Genomic DNA, 18,501 nt, shown 5'->3' with positions numbered 1-18,501 from the left:
AATGGCATTTGCCAAAATAAAAACAATTAAAATCAGACCTAAAATACATACATTAAACACAACAATTAAATTATCGGACAGGAAGGAGGCAATCAGGGATTGGGGGCCTAAAGCCGTCGGCTGCACAAGGTGATCGGTGGCGCGGGAAAGATCTCTGTCTCTGGTTGAGCCCTGCTTACCTGCGGACGACGGGCCCGGAGGCCCCCTCCTCTTGTCCTGTTTGGACATCAGCTGCTGCACTTTTATGTGCTCCCGGTGCTCCTCCATCTCGGCTTCCTTGTGGATCTGGTCTATCGTTTTGGGGCCCTGGTCTCCTCTCCTGGGCACCCAGCTATTCTGCAAGGGGCAGAGGGGAAAGCGGGGAGAGACGTTATGGCTGCTGGAGAGCCCAGCCACCAGAGGGCCCGAGAGACACTGCCCCACCGTCGTCCACCGCTCCAAACCACTGCTTTTAACCACTCCACTACGCTGGCTCCCTTTGTGGTTTAGGCGTCACATGCTAGTGTCAAGGAAAAAGGTTTTGGACAAAGCAGGACCCGCTCAAGAGGCCAGTGAGCAGGGGCATGGTGTGTGCTTCCAGTCTGACAACCACCCTCCCTCCTGGGCTGGGATCGAGCACACAGCAGACATTGGGACAGAAGGGTCAAATCTCTGTTTGCATTCAACATGGCCGCCTGTCGTCCAAGCCCAGCACTGCAAGCCCGCCAAGTGTCTCAGGGGCTGGATGACGAGGAACGAGGGTGTCCGCTTGGGCCGCCAGTGATCCGGTTCTGCTAAGCCCAGGAGACAGAGGCAGGCCTTGCCTCCTTACCCGGAAGTCAGGCTGGGGCATCCCAAGGGAAGGGTGAGCAGGTCTGAGAGTCTCTCATCGAGCCTGGGGTGGGGGAAGCCACAAGGAAGCTACACGCCTTCACCTTACCCGTCTGAGATCGATCACATCCTGCAGCATGAAGCGGATGCGCGAGGACGTTTTCTTCTCCTTGATTATCTTCTCCATCTGGTTGAAGTACTGGTCCATTCGAGGCTGGAGGAGGAAACAGAAAGGGGCGAGTGAGAGGCGCTGCGGAGGGGGCAGAAAGGGGTGAGTGGCGCAGCGAAGGGCGCGGGAACCCCTGGAGGTGGGAGGGTGGCACAATCCACAGTCCCCAACCCCTCCCGATAGCTTGGCTATCTCAACCCCTCGAAGCTCAAGCAGGAAGGTTGGACCCCTATCTTCTCGTTCCATTGAACGAGGTCTGTGAAGCCTTCCACCGTCCAAAAGAGCCTTCCGCCTGGCTTAGGAGGCTCTTCCATGGGAGGAAGTCTCCTTGGGGAATGGCCACAGCCACCCTGTCGTCCGCAAGGGAACAAGCAGGGCTGGGAAAAGAAGCCCTGCCATTCTTCGGATCTTCCGGGTACCTCCCCGACTGGGAAATGAGGAGCTGCCCCAGAACCAAGGGAGAACCTCTAAGTAAGAGGTGGCACACAAGCACCGATCCCTTAGGTTCTCCCAGATTCTAGTCCAACACTCTGACTCGTCACACCCTGCTGGCTTTCTCACAGAAAGCGGAAGGGAAGCTGGCTGCGTACGCAGCAGTGCTATGTTTTATATCTCCTATCTGGCATGGGGGATGGAGCAGAAAGCTGAGAAATGGGGACGGGCGAATGCAGATGATTCCATGACACTGGACTTTCACTGCAAGAAGACAGGCAGAGTGGGCCCTGTCTGCTGCCCCCGAAGCCAATCATTAAAGACAGCATTGCATACTGGGAGATGCAGCCATTGAGGAGACAAGAAACCAGCCCCAATGGGCCCTGTCTGCTGCCCTTCCAGCCAATTATTAAGAAGATTTGGCTTTTATATGCTGACTTTTTCTATCACTTAAGGAAGAATCAAACCAGCTTACAATCACCTTCCCCTTTCTTCCCCACAGCAGACACCCTGTGAGGTATGTGGGACTGAGAGAGCTCTGAGAGCTGTGACTAGCCCAAGGTCACCCAGCTGGCTTCATGTGGAGGAGTGGGGAAACCAACCCGGTTCACCAGACTAGCCTCCGCCGTTCATGTGGAGGAGTGGGGAATCAAACCCGGTTCTTCAGGTCAGACTCCACTGCTCCAACCAGAGCAGTGCATGCTGCGACACACAGCCACACTGAGCTCCAACGGCAGCCCATTCCTGGCTTTTCTGTGAGGAGACAAGGCTGCCCTCTCGAGCTCCAGGGGGACCGCGCTCTCTCTCTCAGCTCAGTTGGTGCTGACGCACCTTGGCCTTCTCGAAGTCCAGGTCCTTGCCGATGGTGGTGAGGAGCCGGCAGAGGCACTCGAGCGACTCCTCGTCGTGGTTCTTGAGCAGCTTCACCACGCAGTCGTGCATGATGGCCTCCGTCAGCATCTTCAGCTTGAAGAGCTCCCCGATGAACTTAATGTTGCCCAGAGAACGCCGCCGGGCCTTGTCCCGGGCATCATCCAGCTCCTCCTTCAGGCGAGCTCTCTCTTCCGGCTGCAGACGGAACAGCAAGTCGGCCGTCAGAATCAATTTTTTTAAAATGCTATTTTTAAAAAATGCTAACCTCCACAAACCATGATTATTCAGAAAGGGCCACACTAGTGGTAGGTTTGGCCGTGCTCCCCCCATTAAAAAACACCACCAGATCTCTGGCAACCAGCGGGAGACTTGTGCAGGCATTGGGGCCCTCCCACACAACAGGAAGTGATGTCAGCGCATCGCCAGGTATGCTCTAGCATTTAGGCAAAACTCTATGGTTTATCCACAGGAAGTGATGTCAATATGTCAGGAAGCTGGCATAACCCTGCCCTTCTCTCCCACCGCCCAGCTGAGTGGTGGCAGGAAGGCCTGCTGGGGGCAGGGGAACCCCCATCCCCAGTGGGAACCTGGGAAACCTAGAACTCTGCTAAAGCTTTGGAGAGTGACAGTCGGGAAACCACGCTGGGCTGAGGATCAATGACCCACCTCAACTCGCTCCCTTCCCTGCTTCATGCTCACAATCACCCTGCAGGGCGGGTCAAGCAGCGAAGACTGTGATTGGGCCCAAGGTCACCCAGTGAGCTTCATGCTGTGCAGGAATTTGAACCCATGTCTCCCAGATGCACTTCCACAGAGCACCGACACTTGCTGCAGTAGCAGCCTAACAGAACTACCCCTCTCAGATTTCTTTTCAAACCCAGAGAAGTCCTGCATCTGAAGACTGAAGTTTCAGTGGCAACACCAGTTTATTTATTACACTATTTACACCTCGATTTTCCTCTTGGCCCAAGGTGGCTCACTTCGAGAAGAAAAGTTGGTTTTTATATGCTGACTTTCTCTACCACTTGAGGGAGAATCAAACCAGCTTACAATCACCTTCCCCTCCCCTCCCCACAACAGACACCCTTTGAGGGAGGTGGGGCTGAGAGAATGTGACTAACCCAAGGTAACCCAGCTGGATTCATGTGGAGGAGTGGGGAAACCAACCCGGCTCTCCAGATCAGAGTCCACTGCTCCAAATCACTGTTCTTAACCACTACACCACGCTGGCTCTCTCGAGTGGGCACAAGCCAAATTCCACCCAAAACAGACACCCAGGGTCCGGACTTCACTATTGAGTATCTACACATGGGTTCATCTGGTTCACTGAAATCATAGGAGTTCCATGTTTACCCATTGTGACTACTGCTTCAATTGGACAAAGGATTAAGGAGAGAACTTCCCCACCCCGACCTATTGCCGAGTTTCACTTCATGGTCCCAAAAGCTACAATCATCTACATGAGGAGGAATGTGCCTTTTATCAGAAATAATGGTCCATTTGGGGGATGGAAGCTACGAGAAGGAGCAGAACACACCTGGATCTTCCTAGCCTTCCCAAACTCAACTCCTTGACCAAGGAGCCTGGGCCCCAGAGGAGCCCTCCCGCCCGGGGTTCGAACCCCACTCACACCAGCTGTGTCGTCCATCTCCTTCTGCTTCTTCTCAAAAATCTCGTCATCGTCCTTGTCCTTCTCAAACTCCTTCTGGCACCGGTTCAGGAGAACCTTGCGGAAGTTGACCATCACGGTCGGTTTGTCGGTGGTGGGGACTTTCAACTGCAGAGAGGGACGGGTCACAACGAGAGAGGGAGTGTGAGATGGTTTCCCCATTGACCGCCGCTCCCAAAACCACACGCCTGGCTCACCAATAATATCTCCCCAAGTGAGCAGTACCCATCTGTGTGTCTGCCTAGGATCCGAAATGGCTGCTCTCCTGCAAGGAGATGCCGAAGTCTAGTATTGCACGACAGAATTGCTACGGCCGGTGTGTTATCAGGGTGAAATAGCACAAGGAGTCCCATGATTCTTTTCTCAGAGAGCTTTATGTGATCAAGCAAAAAAGGTGGCTTAAAATTGAGCAAAGGATTGACAGGGGAGGGACTACTTAGCCCTTTGCTTCTCAGACATTTGTCTACTCAAAATCGTGCATGTGCGCGCACACACAGACAAACTCCAACTGCCTTTTTCCTCGAGAGGAAAAAAAAAAGAGTTCAAATCCTCATAGCTAAAGTCTATGTAGACAGAAAAATATTATTAATATACTTGCAGAAAAAATAATATTCATATAGATTTCAATTATCACTAGAGAAGCAGTTGAGTATATATTCGGTCTCAATGGCAGTTTAAAAAACATTGTTTATTAGGCTTTGTAAGGAGTATTAATGCCTTAAGTCAATATAACTTTAAATAAGATAAATAATCCAGAATAAATGTAAGGTAGAGAATAAATGTTTATGTATCTGCTTTAACAGAATATAGAGTGCGTTCAAAGAATAGAACTAATTAATATAGAATGTGCTAGGCCAGCTCTATTAGTTAACTGAGGAGGATCTTGTTGAGAAGATGGGGTCTGAGGAGTGTTTGATGTGCATGAAGCTTTGAAATACAGCACCATTCTGATTCTGCTAGCCAAACTTTATGGATCTCAAACATTTAACTGATCTTGGGAGCTTTGACTCTCAAAAGCTTCTACCCCCAAAATCTTGCTGGCTTCTAAGGTGCTCTGGGACTCTAATCCAGCTCTTCCACTGCAGATCGACACGGCTACCCCTCCTGAAACATTACACTGGCAACTCAAATTCTCTGTGATCTAATTATGCTTTTCTCATGTATTAACAGGTGCATCTATACAGCTCACAGGCTTTTAAGTTATATATAAAATACAAAACCAACGCCCCCAAGCTAAAACATCCCTACAGTCGCCAAGATATAATAGCGAACAGATTAACAACAAAGCTAAAATTATAAACCGCTCTCAACGGAGATACAAGGCTAAGGTTCCAGAGTAATAGCGTGGGTTTAAATAACTCTCTCGAAGTTTTAAGGCCACAGATAGGTATGTGAATTAAGCCTGGGGAACAGCCAACTGTTACTGTTAGTTACTTGTTCATCTTTTTTTATATTTTTTGGCGAGTAACTGTTTTATTCATGTTCTTTATATGTGTTCCTATTTGTCCACTATTATTAAAAGGTAAAGGTCCCCTGTGCAAGCACCGGGTCATTCCTGACCCATGGGGAGACGTCACATCCCGACGTTTTCTAGGCAGACTTTGTTTGTGGGGTGGTTTGCTGTTGCCTTCCCCACCACTATTATTACACCACTGATAAATAAATTAGTTATAACAAAAAAAAAATCACCCCTTTGAAGATTGCACACCTACGATGGACTTTCTTGAAACAATCTGCTAAATGGGGGCGATAAAAATGATAAAAACGAACGGGGTCGGGGAGATTTCTGTCCTGAGATTTCTCCGCTTATCTCCACATGCAGCCTTCAAATTTGATCCCCACCTCCCGGGCAAGGGTACAGAAGGAACCAAGTAAATGGGTTTGACAGAGGCATGCAAGTTTAACATAACGGGGCCTATATAAGACAGCCACACCCAAAACACCCCTAAATCTCTCCGACGTAGGTTGTACGAGTCATAAGAACATACGAATAACCCTGCTGGATCAGACCAGTGAGGGTCCATCTAGTCCAGCTTTCTGTCTCACACCGTGGCCAACCAGTTCCTCTGGAGGACCAACAACAGGGCATAGAGGCTGAGGCCTTCCCCTGATGTTCCCTCCTGGCACTGGGATTCAGAGGCTGACTGCCTCTGAAGATGGGAGGTTCCCTTAGTCACCATGGCTAGGGGCCAATGATACACCGTTCCTCCATGAATCTGTATAATCCCTTTTTCAAGCTGTCTTTGCCTGTGGCCACTGCTACATCCTCTGGCAGGAGAATTCCATATTTTAATCTACTGTCCATCAACTTCATTGGATGGCCTCAAGTTCTAGTACTTTAAGAGAGGGAGAAAAAGTTCTCTTTGTCCACTCTCTCCACCCCACGCACAATTTCGTGAACCTCCATCCTCTCCCCCCTTAGCCGTCTCGTTTCTAAACTGACGAGTCCCAGACTTGTCAGCTTTTCCTCGTAGGGAAGGTGCTCTGGCCCCCCTAGTCATCTTGGTTGCCTTCTCCTGTACTTTTTCCAGCTCTGCAACGTCCTTTTTTAAAGATACGGTGACCAGAACTGTGCAGAAATGAGGCCGCACCATAGATCTATCTATTCTTTCTGAAGGCACTTTGGAGACAACCTCAGAAATTGTATTTTATCTTTTAAATTTAAAATGGACAGGATAAGAGATAGAATCATAGAGTTGGGACCACCAGCGTCGGTTAGGCCAACCCCCTGCACAATGCGGGAAATTCACAACTACCTCCCCCCCACACACACACACACAGTGACCCATACTCCATGCCCAGAAGATGGCTAAGATGCCCTCCCTCTCATGATCTGCCTAAGGTCACAGAATCAGCATTGCTGACAGATGGCCATCTAGCCTCTGCTTCAAAACCTCCAGGGAAGGAGAGCTCGCCACCTCCCAAGGAAGCCTGTTCCACTGAGGAACCGCTCTGTTAGAAAATTCTTCCTAATGTCTAGACGGATGATCCATACATTTTTGCGTTTCTGATTCCATTGACATACGCATTTTTGTATTGCTGTGACTTATGTTGACGTTTAATAATTTCAAAAGTGATTCATTTTAAATTAAAAAAGATAATGAGGGATTTTGGCTGGGATAAAAGGTTTTCATTGGAATAAACAACCTTCCGACTTCTCTTCAGTCAGACAACCTGTAGAGATGGCTATAGGAGAGAACAATCATCTCAACACAGTCCTGTGGTTTGGAGGGGAATGCGCTGCTTTGAAACAAAGACACCCCTAGTTTCCCCGTGTTGGTTTTAACAGGAACGTTTCCCCAGCGGGAGAAGTAAATAAGCCTGCGCTTTAGCACTGTTCAACAACTGTCCTGTGGCCCGAGCCCAGAGATGCTTCTATAACCTCATCTCAAGGTCCTCTGTATCACCCCTTAGGGTGCCTAGATGAATTTTTAAGATATCCCTCGCTTTTAAGTATAATCAAGATGCAGTTATATATAACTTTTAATATTAGAATGTTTAGTCTTAGTAGCCAGACAACTAGCAGACATATGTGTGTAGCTTGAAAATGTTATGAGAACAGTGTTGTTGATATGAAAGGTTCTGATGCCATCCATCAATTTATGTCATCAAGGTTAGAGTATATGCTTGAGAACAGGCATTTAATCTGATCTCATACCTTACAAGTCCCTTTGAAGTATGGGGAAATTACAATATCCCCGTAAGGATATCTCACTGATTCTCGAAACACCAGCCTCCAAAATTGTATAAAAAGCGCTCCAAAATTGAGAGAAATTGGGACACTCTCCCCCAGGCAAGCTTGCGTGCTGTCTGTATCGGGAATTCTCCACCAGACCTGTAGCTAACAGTTTGTCGTGAGAATTCTCCCCGGCATGATCATTGATGGGTTTGTTACTGGATTGGTAACTGGTCTGTAATTGTGTTCTATTCAGATCTATATTCTTTTGTAGTAACTTGTAATATATTGTGCATATATCTTTTCATTTTAATGTTTCTGAAGTATTTACAATAAAAAGGAATTGTTTTTTTCAATTCAAAATTTGTTGTATCATCACTTGCAGTGACTGGTTCTATAAGGTAGCGTGTTTTTTAGTGAATCACAAAATCTAAAAACCTAGTCACAAAAGTACAGTGATTGGCTACTTCACCGCCCTCGCCCCCAAAGACAGCAAGGAGGAGATCTGGGGGGCTCAGGACCCAGAGCACTCACCCCCATAAGGCAACGGCACATGTTGGCATAGGCAACGGAGAAGTTTGGCTCGGAGATGGCCTTTTCGAAGATGAGGTCAATCACGCCCTTGAGGCGTTCCTCCGTGTCGATGGATAGCTCTGTGACCTGCTTCATCAGCTGCTGGAACATCTGCGGCGTCAGCTTGTTCAGGATGCTGCGCACGCGGCGGAACAGCTCCTGGGAAGGGGGGAAAGAGACACCCAGACATCGTCAGCCAGAGGACTCCGGCAGGGCCCCCAAACCACTCCCGTCTGCGCTGTTCTTCCCGACGCAGGAACACGCAGCGGCGTGGAAAACAGAGCACGGAAACCAGCCTCTCGCTGGCAACTATCGGGCCCCTCCGAACAGCCTGAACAACAGTGGCGGCACGGGATGGCTCACGGCAGGACCTGGGATTGATACAATGAGCTTGGTGAGTCGATACAGTGAGCTTGGAAGGGCCGTGGCTCAGTGGTAGAGCCTCTGCTCTGCATGCAGAAGGTCCCAGGTTCAATCCCCGGAGTCTCCAGTTAAAAGGGACCAGGCAAGTAGGTGATGTGAAAGACCTCTGCCTGAGACCATGGAGAGCCATGGAGGGGCCGTGGCTCAGTGACAGAGCCTCTGCTCGGAATGCAGAAGGTCCCAGGTTCAATCCCTGGCATCTCCAGTTAAAGGGACTAGGCAAGGAGGTGATGGGAAAGACCCCTGCCTGAGACCCTGGAGAGCCACTGCCAGTCTGAGTAGACAAGACTGACTTTGATGGACCAAGGGTCTGGTTCAGTATGAGGCAGCTTCATGTGTTCTGGCCCAGAGGTTTTAGAAGAGGGAGGAGGAAGGGAGTGGAGCTCCTACTTCCAGAGAGAAACGTTATTTTCCACAAACCCAGGAACTTTTTCACTGAAAATACCAGGGACTGAAACCTGGGGCCTTCTGCCTGGGTCTACCACGGATCCATAACCCTTTCACAAGGTTTTTACCTCAGATGTTTCCCTTGGCTCACCCCATATTGCAAAAACCTGGGGCTGGAAGGGGCTGCCTGATCTGTGGGCCTTGTCCTCGTCACCACTGACAGCTTCACTGACAATCCTGATCAAGGAAAAGTCCTATTGTATTTCTATGATTCGTCTGAACTTTTACCTCAAGGGTAAAACATGGCACCCGTGGGTGCCGCAGCACAGGCAGACATGTTACCACCACAGCACAAGGATCTTCACTGTGGCGGCCATTTTGTGTGCCAGAATTCCAAAGGTGGGCTCAAAAAGGTTGGGGAGCCCGTTTTAACTGGTGGAGAAGGAGGAGGCAATGGGGCGGAGCGACATTTCCTCAAGCTGGTTCCCTAGTAACACCCCCAGCCCCACCACCCAGCTGAGGATGACCAAACCAGAAAACCAGCGGCAGCACCACTGGGGAATCCCCTTCCTACCTGCGTTTTTATGTTCTCGGGATCCTCGGCTTCTGTCACCACCTTCTGCTTGCTGGTGGGCTTCCAGGCCTTCTCGGCCTTGTTGAGCTTGATGTCTTCGTTCAGGGACACCGTGGCGATGATCTTCCGTGGCTCCTTCATGCGCAGGTTCTGCTGGGAACGGCGCTGCCCCGGCCCTGCGGGCTGCATGGGTCCGAGGGGGAATGAGAGAAGCGGTTGGTGGCGTTTCCCGGCCCCCTGTTGCCACGTGCGAGCGTCGAACACTGGTACGAGGGGGCTATAATTCCCGGGCTGGCCGCCTGCCTCCTCCCGCACCCCCCAGCTCTGACCGTTCAGGAAGCCCACAAGGAGCCAGCCCCGCCTGCTCAGATCCTCAGTTCCATCACAGAACATCAGTGGCCCAGACACGATGGCACTAACTAGGAGTTCATCACGCAGGCCGGGCAGGAAACCCTCACTCCCTGTCTGCGGGCTTCGCAGGTACGTACCGGGCCACGGATGGGTGGGGCTGGCCGGCCCAGATTGGCGAAGGAGGGCGTAAAGTCAGGTCCACAGTTCATGTTGCTCAGGCGCACCGTGTCCAGGGGCCGCAGGGGCATCTTGTTTGCCTAATGTGCCATGGGGAACAAAGAACAGACACGTGAACACATGAAGCTGCCTTATACGGAATCAGACCCTTGGTCCATCAAAGTCTGCATTGTCTACTCAGACTGGCAGCAGCTCTCCAGGGTCTCAGGCAGAGATCTTTCACACCTACTTGCCTAGTTCCTTTAACTGGAGATGCTGGGGGTTGAACCTGGGACCTTCTGCACACCAAGCAGATGCTCTATCACTAAGCCACAGCTCCTAGGCATGGCTCTCCAGGGTCTCAGGCAGAGGCCTTTCACATTACCTATTTGCCTGGTTCCCTTAACTGGAGATGCCGGGGATTGAACTAGGGACCTTCTGCATGCCAAGCAGAGGCTCTACCACTGGGCCACAGCCCCTCCACGTGGGATCTGAGTGACCAGAACGGGGCATACCTTCTCAGAGGGGCAGTCTGTCACTTAGCCACGCCTCTTTCACAAGGCGACACTTGCGTTTACTACTTAAGCCGGGGGTGTCAAACATTAGGCCTGCGGGCTGGATCCGGCCCCTCGAGAGCTTTTATCCGGCTTGGGGGCAGTCACCCCTCCCTCCTCTCGATCTGGGCTAGCAAGGCCCGGCCCGGCCTGAGCAAGTGACATTTATGTCCTATCCGGCCCTCGGAACGATTGAGTTCGACACCCCTGACTTAAGCGTTTCGTTTTGACCGGGCTTGAAACTTTAAAGTTAAACTAGCGAAGAATATAAAACTACAATCAAAACTGGTAAAAATCCGTCACGACAACAATGAAGCGGGAGAAAAAGGCCTGCTGGGTCAAAGAGACCAAGGATAGGAATCTCTACAGACAGAATCCATTCCTGTCAACAGAACGGGACTCTCTCCCCTCTCCTTTCTCAAAAAGCTACCAGCGCTTTATTCCATTCTTTTCCGCATTGGGTTATGACAACATGGGGAATACATTCTCTTTACCACAATGCGTTCTTTTCCTTTTCACAGATTTGGCATCATCTAAGGGGAATCTCGGAAACAGCATGAGAGAGGTCTGAAGGGGAAGGGGGAAATCAGCTAAAATCCCCCCCCCATCAAAATCTGCCTCTAACCTCAAGCATTTAAAAGGTCATTAGTATGAAGATGTTCCTGAGCTGACCCCTGAAAGATAAGACAGGCGCTCGGCAAGAGCCACTGCAGAAGGTATTCCACAATGTGGGAACCACTGCTACACAGGAGGCCTTCCTGGGGCTACAACCTGCCTACCTGCCAGCTTGATGTAGTGGTTAAGAGCGGCAGTTTGGAGCAGTGGACTCTGATCTGGAGAACCGGGTTTGATTCCCCACTCCTCCACATGAGTGGCAGACTCTAATCTGGAGAACCAGGTTGGTTTCCCCACTTCTCCACATGAAGCCAGCTGGGTGACCTTGGGCTAGTCACAGCTCTCAGAGCTCTCTCAGTCCCACCTACCTCACAGGGTGTCTGTTGTGGGGAGGAGAAGGGAAGGGGATTGTAAACCATTTTGATTCTTCCTTAAGTGGTAGAGAAAGTCGGCATATAAAAACCAACTCTTCTTTTTCTTCTTAAGAGCAGTGGACTCTAATCTGGAGAGCCGGGTTTGGTTTCCCCACTCCTCCACACGAAGCCAGCCGGATGACCTTGGGCTAGTCACACTCTCTCAGCCCCACCTACCTCACAAGCTGTCTGTTGTGGGGAGGGGATGGGAAGGCGAGTGTAAGCCACTTTGAGACTCTTTGAAAGTAGAGAAAAGTGGGGTATAAAAACTAACTCTTCTTCATCTCTCTGAAGGCAGGCGTAGATGAAGCAGGGCCTCTGAAGTGGAGACTAACCAGACAGACAGCTCCTTTCTCTGCCCTTTGGGATTTAAACTAGCCCCTGTTCATACACTACATCGAACGCATGTACAATCTGTGCACACTTGACTTTTCTTTACACGTGCATTAAGCAATTTGCACGTTCTCTTCGACACAGGCAGCGGAAGGTCAGCAATCAAAACCCAGCGTTTACCCAGGGATTAGTGCCTGGTTTCCAAGCCTGCCAGCACGGAAGGCTTGAGGAGGGGAGTGGACATATTCATGGAGGAGAGGGCTATTCATGGCTACTAGTCAAAATGGATGCTAGTAATGATGCATAGCTATTCAGAATCAGAATCAGATTTACGGCATATGCCAGTAAAACATTTGTATCATCTATACATGAGATAAAAGACTACATAGATTTTAAAAAGACAATACCTGGCTAAAATTCTTGACTAATATTTAAGAAACTAAAATTAAATATTAAAAGAAAAAGAAAAAAAAAACAATCTAGTTGCCATGACCCAACTTTAAGCAGCAGACTTTATATGTGACTGCTGATCAGATTTATGCCCTGATCTGGATGGCCCAGGCTAGCCTGATTTCATCAGATCTCAGAAGCTAAGCAGGGTCAGCCCTGGTTAGTATTTGGATGGGAGACCAAGGAAGTCCAGGATTGCTATACAAAGGAAGCCACTGGCAAACCACCTCTGTTAGTCTCGTGCCTTGAAAACCCCATAAGGGGTCGCCATGAGTCGGCTGCGACTTGACGACACTTTACACACACAATCAGATTTATGAATACGGCGAAGCCATTAAAATATTCATATCAATTACAAAATAGAATTAAAAGATACAATACCTAAAACTATGGGATATACAATTCTTAAAAAAACAAATTAGCTAAAAACCTCAGATTAAAATAACATTCTCCATTTCAGGTTTGTCAGGCCCCTGTTTTGTCTGGCGGATCTTGTATATTGCAGCACAGAATTTAGCTACTTGTTTTGTCCTCTGGGCTGACCCTTCCCATGGGAGATTCCTCAAAGCATACCTATTCTCTCCAGGATCAGAGGAGAAGGCCTATTCTATTAGATGCCATGGAACACAGGCAGGACAATGCTGCAGCTTGGTTTGTGGGCTTCCTAGAGGCACCTGGTTGGGAACAGGCTGCTGGACTTGACGGGCCTTGGTCTGATCCAGCATGGCCTTTCTTATGTTCTTATTTGTAACGTGGATGCACACTGGCTCTTTCTTGCAACCAGGCGTGCGCACATCTATGGAGACCGTGCAAGCGTTCACTGTAACACGCAAACAGGGCTAGGACGCTTGCATGCACACGCAAGAACCCTATCTGTTCGTGGCTATGGCTCTCACCTGGGCCACAACACTCCAAGAAGGAAATTTATTTTTTAAAGGAACACCGACCTTCTCCAGCACCACGTCGGTGATCTGGGGCAAGCCCTCGGGTTTCTGCATGCTGGCAACGATGAACTGGAAGCCCAGCAGGAACTCCCGGTCGTACCTTTTCTTCTCTTCTGGGTTCAGGGGCTTCCATTGCTCTGTGGAAGTGGGGGGGGGGAGATGGAGATCACCAAACGGAAGATAACGGCCCGTATCATCACAGTTCACGTAAGAGGAGACGGATAGGACAGATCCAGGAGCGGGGCAGAAAACAGCTTTGCTAACTGAACAGGCAAGCAGGGTGTCCCTGCCCGTAAGCACTGTCTCCTCCTGGATACCAGGATGATCCTTACCTTAATAGCATCTTTAGCAACCACCTCAAATTCCCTAAATCTGTAATTAAATCAAAAGAGTTTCCGTCTAGACATTAGGAAGAATTTTCTAACAGTCAGAGCGGTTTCTCAGTGGAACAGGCTTCCTAAGGAGGTGGTAAGCTCTCCTTCCCTGGAGGTTTTGAAGCAGAGGTTAGAATCATAGAGTTGGAAGGGACCACCAGGGTCATCTAGTCCTGCCCCCTGCACAATGCAGAAAATTAACAACTACCTCACCCATACACCCCCAGTGACCCCTACTCCATGCCCAGAAGATGGTCAAGATGTCCTCCCTCTCATGAACTGCCTAAGGTCATAGAATCAGCATTGCTGACAGGTGGTCATCTAGCCTCTACTTAAAAACCTCCAGGAAGGAGCACTTACCACCTCTCAAGGAAGTCTGTTCCACTGAGGAACCACTCAAACTGTTCGAAAATTCCTCCTAATGTCTAGACGGAAACTCTTTTGATTTAATTTCAACCCATTGGTTCTGGTCCGACCTTCCGGGGCAACAGAAAACAACTCGGCACCATCCTCCATATGACAGCTGTTCAAGTACTTGAAGATGGTTATCATGTCCCCTCTCAGTCTTCTCCTCTTCAGCCTAAACATATCCAGCTCCCTCAAGCTTTCCTCATAGTAGTTGGTCTCCAGACTCCTCACCATCTTTGTTGCCCTCCTCTGGACACGTTCCAGCTTGTCTACATCCTTCTTAAAATTGTGGTTGCCCAAAACTGAACACAATACTCTAGGTGAGGTGTAACCAGAGCAGAGTAAAGCGATATCATCACTTTGAGTGATCTGGACACTATACTTCTGTTGATGCACACCAAGATCGCATTTGCCTTTTTAGCTACCACATCACATTGCTGACTCATGTTCAGTGTTTGGTCTACTAAGACCCCAAGATCCTTTTCGCACACACTACTGCTAAGACAAGTCTCCCCCATCCTATAATTATGCACCTGATTTTTCCTACCTAACTGCAGAACTTTACATTTATCTCTGTTGAAATGCTAGATGGCCACCTGTCAGCAATGCTGATTCTATGACCTTAAACAGATCGTGAGCGGGAGGGCATCTTGGCCATCTTCTGGGCATGGAGTAGGGGTCACTGGGGGTGTGGGGGGGAGGTAGTTGTGAATTTTCTGCCTTGTACAGGGGGTTGGACTAGATGACCCTGGTGGTCCCTTCCAACTCTATGGTTCTATGACCTCTTCCTCCATCCCTGCCTTCTGCACTCGATTCACACTGCTAGACACCTGCTCTGTTTGACACCCTGCAATAACCACACAAAAGTTTTATGGGAGCTGTCCTTGTTACACAAGAGTGACCCAAACCCGGAGAAGTTGAGACTAGGGAGCATATTTTCTTCAAATGCCCTATTTATACATCAGCTTCGACTCGCCATAGTATCCCCACTACTGGAAAAATCTATCTGGTCATTCTAACAAACAAACTTGGAAAAATACTGGTGGACAAAAACCCTTCGACCATAAGACAGGTTGCCAAAATTTTGCATTGCAGAGATTAAAGTACATGGTAAATTAAAAAGCAAAGATGCAGATAAAGTTTGAGCTTAAGCTGCTGGATTTAAAAAGTGGAGAAACCTGACGGCTGTTCTGTTTATAGGAAAGAGAGAATAGTTAAATTACTATGCGGTAATTGTGACATCACCCCATGGGTCAGTAATGACCCGGTGCTTACACAGGGGACCTTTACCTTTTTTAATTTGATTTTAATTTTGATAAATTTTTATATCCTATTTTATTTGAAATGCTGTAAGATTGTTACATACAGTGTGTATTTATTGGTCTTTGGCCGCAAATAAAATTCATTCATTACACTACAAACTAATTATGTTGATTCAGGGCCCTTCAATGAGACGCGCTGACAAAAATCGGCTCTTTATGCCTGCAGTGGCCACTGATTCTAAAAGCCAATACAAGCACCTGGGATTACCATGCCCCTTCTAGGCCTGCTGCACCCAACACTGTCCAGAAAGCTTCGATTCCACTCCGTGAGGTTACCCCCCGAAATCAATCCCAGCTTTTCCTTTCCAGAGAAAACAAGGCAATCCCTACAACTATTCTAGTGATACCTGACTTTGGGGACGAGCAAACGTTGCCAGGAGAGAGGGGATGAAATGAACACAGCCCACGTAGCAATCTCCTTTTTCTCACTAGCAAGGAAAAACGGCAGGGAGTGGTAGCGGCGATAGGGACCCTTGGCTTGCTGGCTGGAAGAACCTCCTTCTAGGGTAAGAACAGGCTAAACTCAAAAGAGTTTCTGGCGAACCATTAGGAAGAACTTTCTGACAGTGCAAGCGGTTCCTCGGTGGAATAAGCTTTCTCGGGAGGTGGTGAGCTCTCCTTCCTTGGAGGCTTTGATGCAGAGGTTAGATGGCCACCTGTCAGCAAGGCTGATTCTGTGAACTTAGGCAGATCATGACAGGGAGGGCAGGAAGAGCTGTGTCAGGGCTTGGCTCTCGTAGCCCTTTCTTGCGTGCCCAGGATAGTGCCAATCGCCACTTTGGAGTCAGGAAGCAATTTTCCTCCAGGCCAGATTGGCCAGGGATCCTGGAGGGTTTTTTGCCATCTTCTGAGAGGTGATATGATAATCATCTTCAAGTACTTGAGGGGCTGTCATATAGAGGTATGGTGCAGAGTTGTTTTCTGTTACCCCAAAAGGTCAGACCAGAAACAATGGGTTGAAATTAAATCAAGAGTTTCCGCCTAGACATTAGGAAGAATTTCCTAACAGTCAGAGCAGTTCCTCAGTAGAACAGGCTTCCTTGGGAGGTGGTGAGCTCTCCTACCCTGGAGTTTTGGAAACAGAGGCTAGATGGCCATCTGTCAGCAATGCTGATTCTATGACCTTAGGCAGATCATGATAGGGAGGGCATCTTGGCCATCTTCTGGGCATGGAGTAGGGGTTACTGGGGGTATAAGGGGGGAGTTAATTGTGAATTTCCTGCATTGTGGACTAGATGACCCTGGTGGTCCCTTCCAACTCTTTGATTCTATGATTCCGGTCATGAAGTAGGGGGGTACACTGGAAGTGTGTGTTGGGTGTGTGTGTGAATTTCATGTATTGTGCAGGGGGTTGGACTAGATGACCCTGGTGGTCCCTTCCAACTCTAGGATTCCATAATTCTGGCCATGTAGGCGTTTGTGTGGGGAGGGGAGGGGGCTGTGAATTTCCCACATTGCACAGGGGCTAGACTAGATGACCCTGGTGGCCCCTTGCAATTCTAAGATTCTATGAGTGTACTGGCTAATGGAGCCAAAAGCCAATACAGGCACAAAGAGGCTTCTGTATAAATGATCCTCATCAAGAGGCGAATGTGTCAATTAGCTTTTTCTTAGGACAACTAGCTTTATTTAAGAGATGAGACCGCTGGCGCTAGAGAATCCCCGCGAAGCCGCCGCAACAGTCCAGGGGAAGCCTCGCGACAACAGCGCAGAGGATGAACCAGCCTGCTCAGATTCTCAGCTCCATCGCAGCGGGTCCGCGGCCCAGACACGATGTCTCGAACGGGATGTCGTCACCAAAAGCTCTGCAGGGAATCCGCGGCCCGCCGCAGCAGCCACTCCTCCCCCGGGTCGGGCTCACCTTCCTTGTAGCGGTACTTCTGATCTGCCAGCTTGGCCTTCTCGGGGTCTAGCTTGTCCTCCTTCTCTTCCCATGTCTCTTCCGCCTCCTCCTGGGGGCGGGGCGGGGCGGCTTCCTCAGGCTCCGGGGCTGGCACAGGGGGAGTGTTTTCCACCTCGGAGCTGCTTTCATTGGCCTAGGAGGGTAATTTGCTTATTTATTTATTGCATGTATATCCCGCCCTCATTCCCGGCAAGCTGGGCTCAGAGCGGGCTCACGACACGAATAGAAAACTTCAATTAAAACATACATTGAAACATAAGCATGTGTTACTTCCAGATATAGAAGAATGGAAAGAAAAACTTTTTGAATACGCCACTATGGCTAGAATGACCAATTTGGCAAACAGTGATCAGAGCTATGAGTTATTTCACCGAAAATGGAAACTATTTTATCAATATGTTAAGGTTTATTAATAATAACAACAACTGGTAGAAAAGTTAATGGTAGTTGATGATAAAATTAATCCGGTAACGGAATATATATCTATACTCTATACTCATAAGCTAGGAAAGCAATCTTGATCTCACAACCATGCAAAATATGACTGATACTGTAATAGATTTTTCCTGTTTTTAATATTTGTATTGCCAATTTCCCCCCGTTTATTTCTGTATTCCTTCCTATCTTTATGAAATAAAGAAAAACATACTTTTAAATTCTATACTTCATATTACAATTAAAACAAGAGGGCATTTCATTCCAAACCACAGCCAGTAGACAGGCTTGGTCAGCAATGGATCCCTCAGGCCAGGTTGAGGAGGGGGACAGGGAGGCCAGCAAATGATGAAATTGGAAAGACTTGCGGCTGCCCTCAGGCGGAATGGTTCTGTTTTTCAGGCCCTGCGGGACTCATTTTGGTCCCGCAGGGCCCTGATGTTACTTGGTAGACTATTCCACCAGGCCGGGGCCAGGCCCAAGAAAGCCCATGCAAAGAACACATCAAGAAAGCACCCAGGGTGCCCTTCAACAGCGAGGCTGGTCATGCCTGAGCTCTGAGGACGCGCTCCCGGATTAGAAGCGCAAAACATTCTTCCCTCCTGATGGCCACAAGATGCCAGCCGTCCGGCGACCCTCAAGCAGGAGGTGCATCTG

General features: G+C 49.0%; 1 protein-coding gene and 2 non-coding genes across 3 annotated transcripts in view; all 3 read right to left on the bottom strand.

Annotated features, from left to right (window-relative positions):
• EIF4G1 (eukaryotic translation initiation factor 4 gamma 1) overlaps positions 1-18,501 on the bottom strand; it is a 158,837-nt gene that overhangs the window by 16,271 nt on the left and 124,065 nt on the right. Inside the window, exons 11-19 of the mRNA XM_056850174.1 lie at positions 17,368-17,542; positions 13,406-13,539; positions 10,075-10,194; positions 9,587-9,769; positions 8,164-8,361; positions 3,915-4,061; positions 2,243-2,479; positions 920-1,024; positions 180-336 (exon numbers count right to left, since the gene is read on the bottom strand). Of these exons, the coding sequence (XP_056706152.1) occupies positions 180-336; positions 920-1,024; positions 2,243-2,479; positions 3,915-4,061; positions 8,164-8,361; positions 9,587-9,769; positions 10,075-10,194; positions 13,406-13,539; positions 17,368-17,542 (1,456 nt within the window). The remainder of the gene's footprint in view (positions 1-179; positions 337-919; positions 1,025-2,242; positions 2,480-3,914; positions 4,062-8,163; positions 8,362-9,586; positions 9,770-10,074; positions 10,195-13,405; positions 13,540-17,367; positions 17,543-18,501) is intronic.
• LOC130478494 (small nucleolar RNA SNORD66) lies at positions 9,948-10,024 on the bottom strand. The gene has a single exon (XR_008933355.1). It is a non-coding gene; the product is annotated as a small nucleolar RNA SNORD66 (small nucleolar RNA).
• On the bottom strand, positions 17,232-17,308 carry LOC130478495 (small nucleolar RNA SNORD66). Its single transcript, XR_008933356.1, has one exon. It is a non-coding gene; the product is annotated as a small nucleolar RNA SNORD66 (small nucleolar RNA).

The sequence above is a fragment of the Euleptes europaea genome, chromosome 5 (assembly GCF_029931775.1).
Source record: "Euleptes europaea isolate rEulEur1 chromosome 5, rEulEur1.hap1, whole genome shotgun sequence".
Taxonomy (NCBI): Eukaryota; Metazoa; Chordata; class Lepidosauria; order Squamata; family Sphaerodactylidae; genus Euleptes; species Euleptes europaea.
The sequence above is the reverse complement of the archived record's forward strand: the minus strand, read 5'-3'. Positions and strand labels throughout refer to the sequence as shown.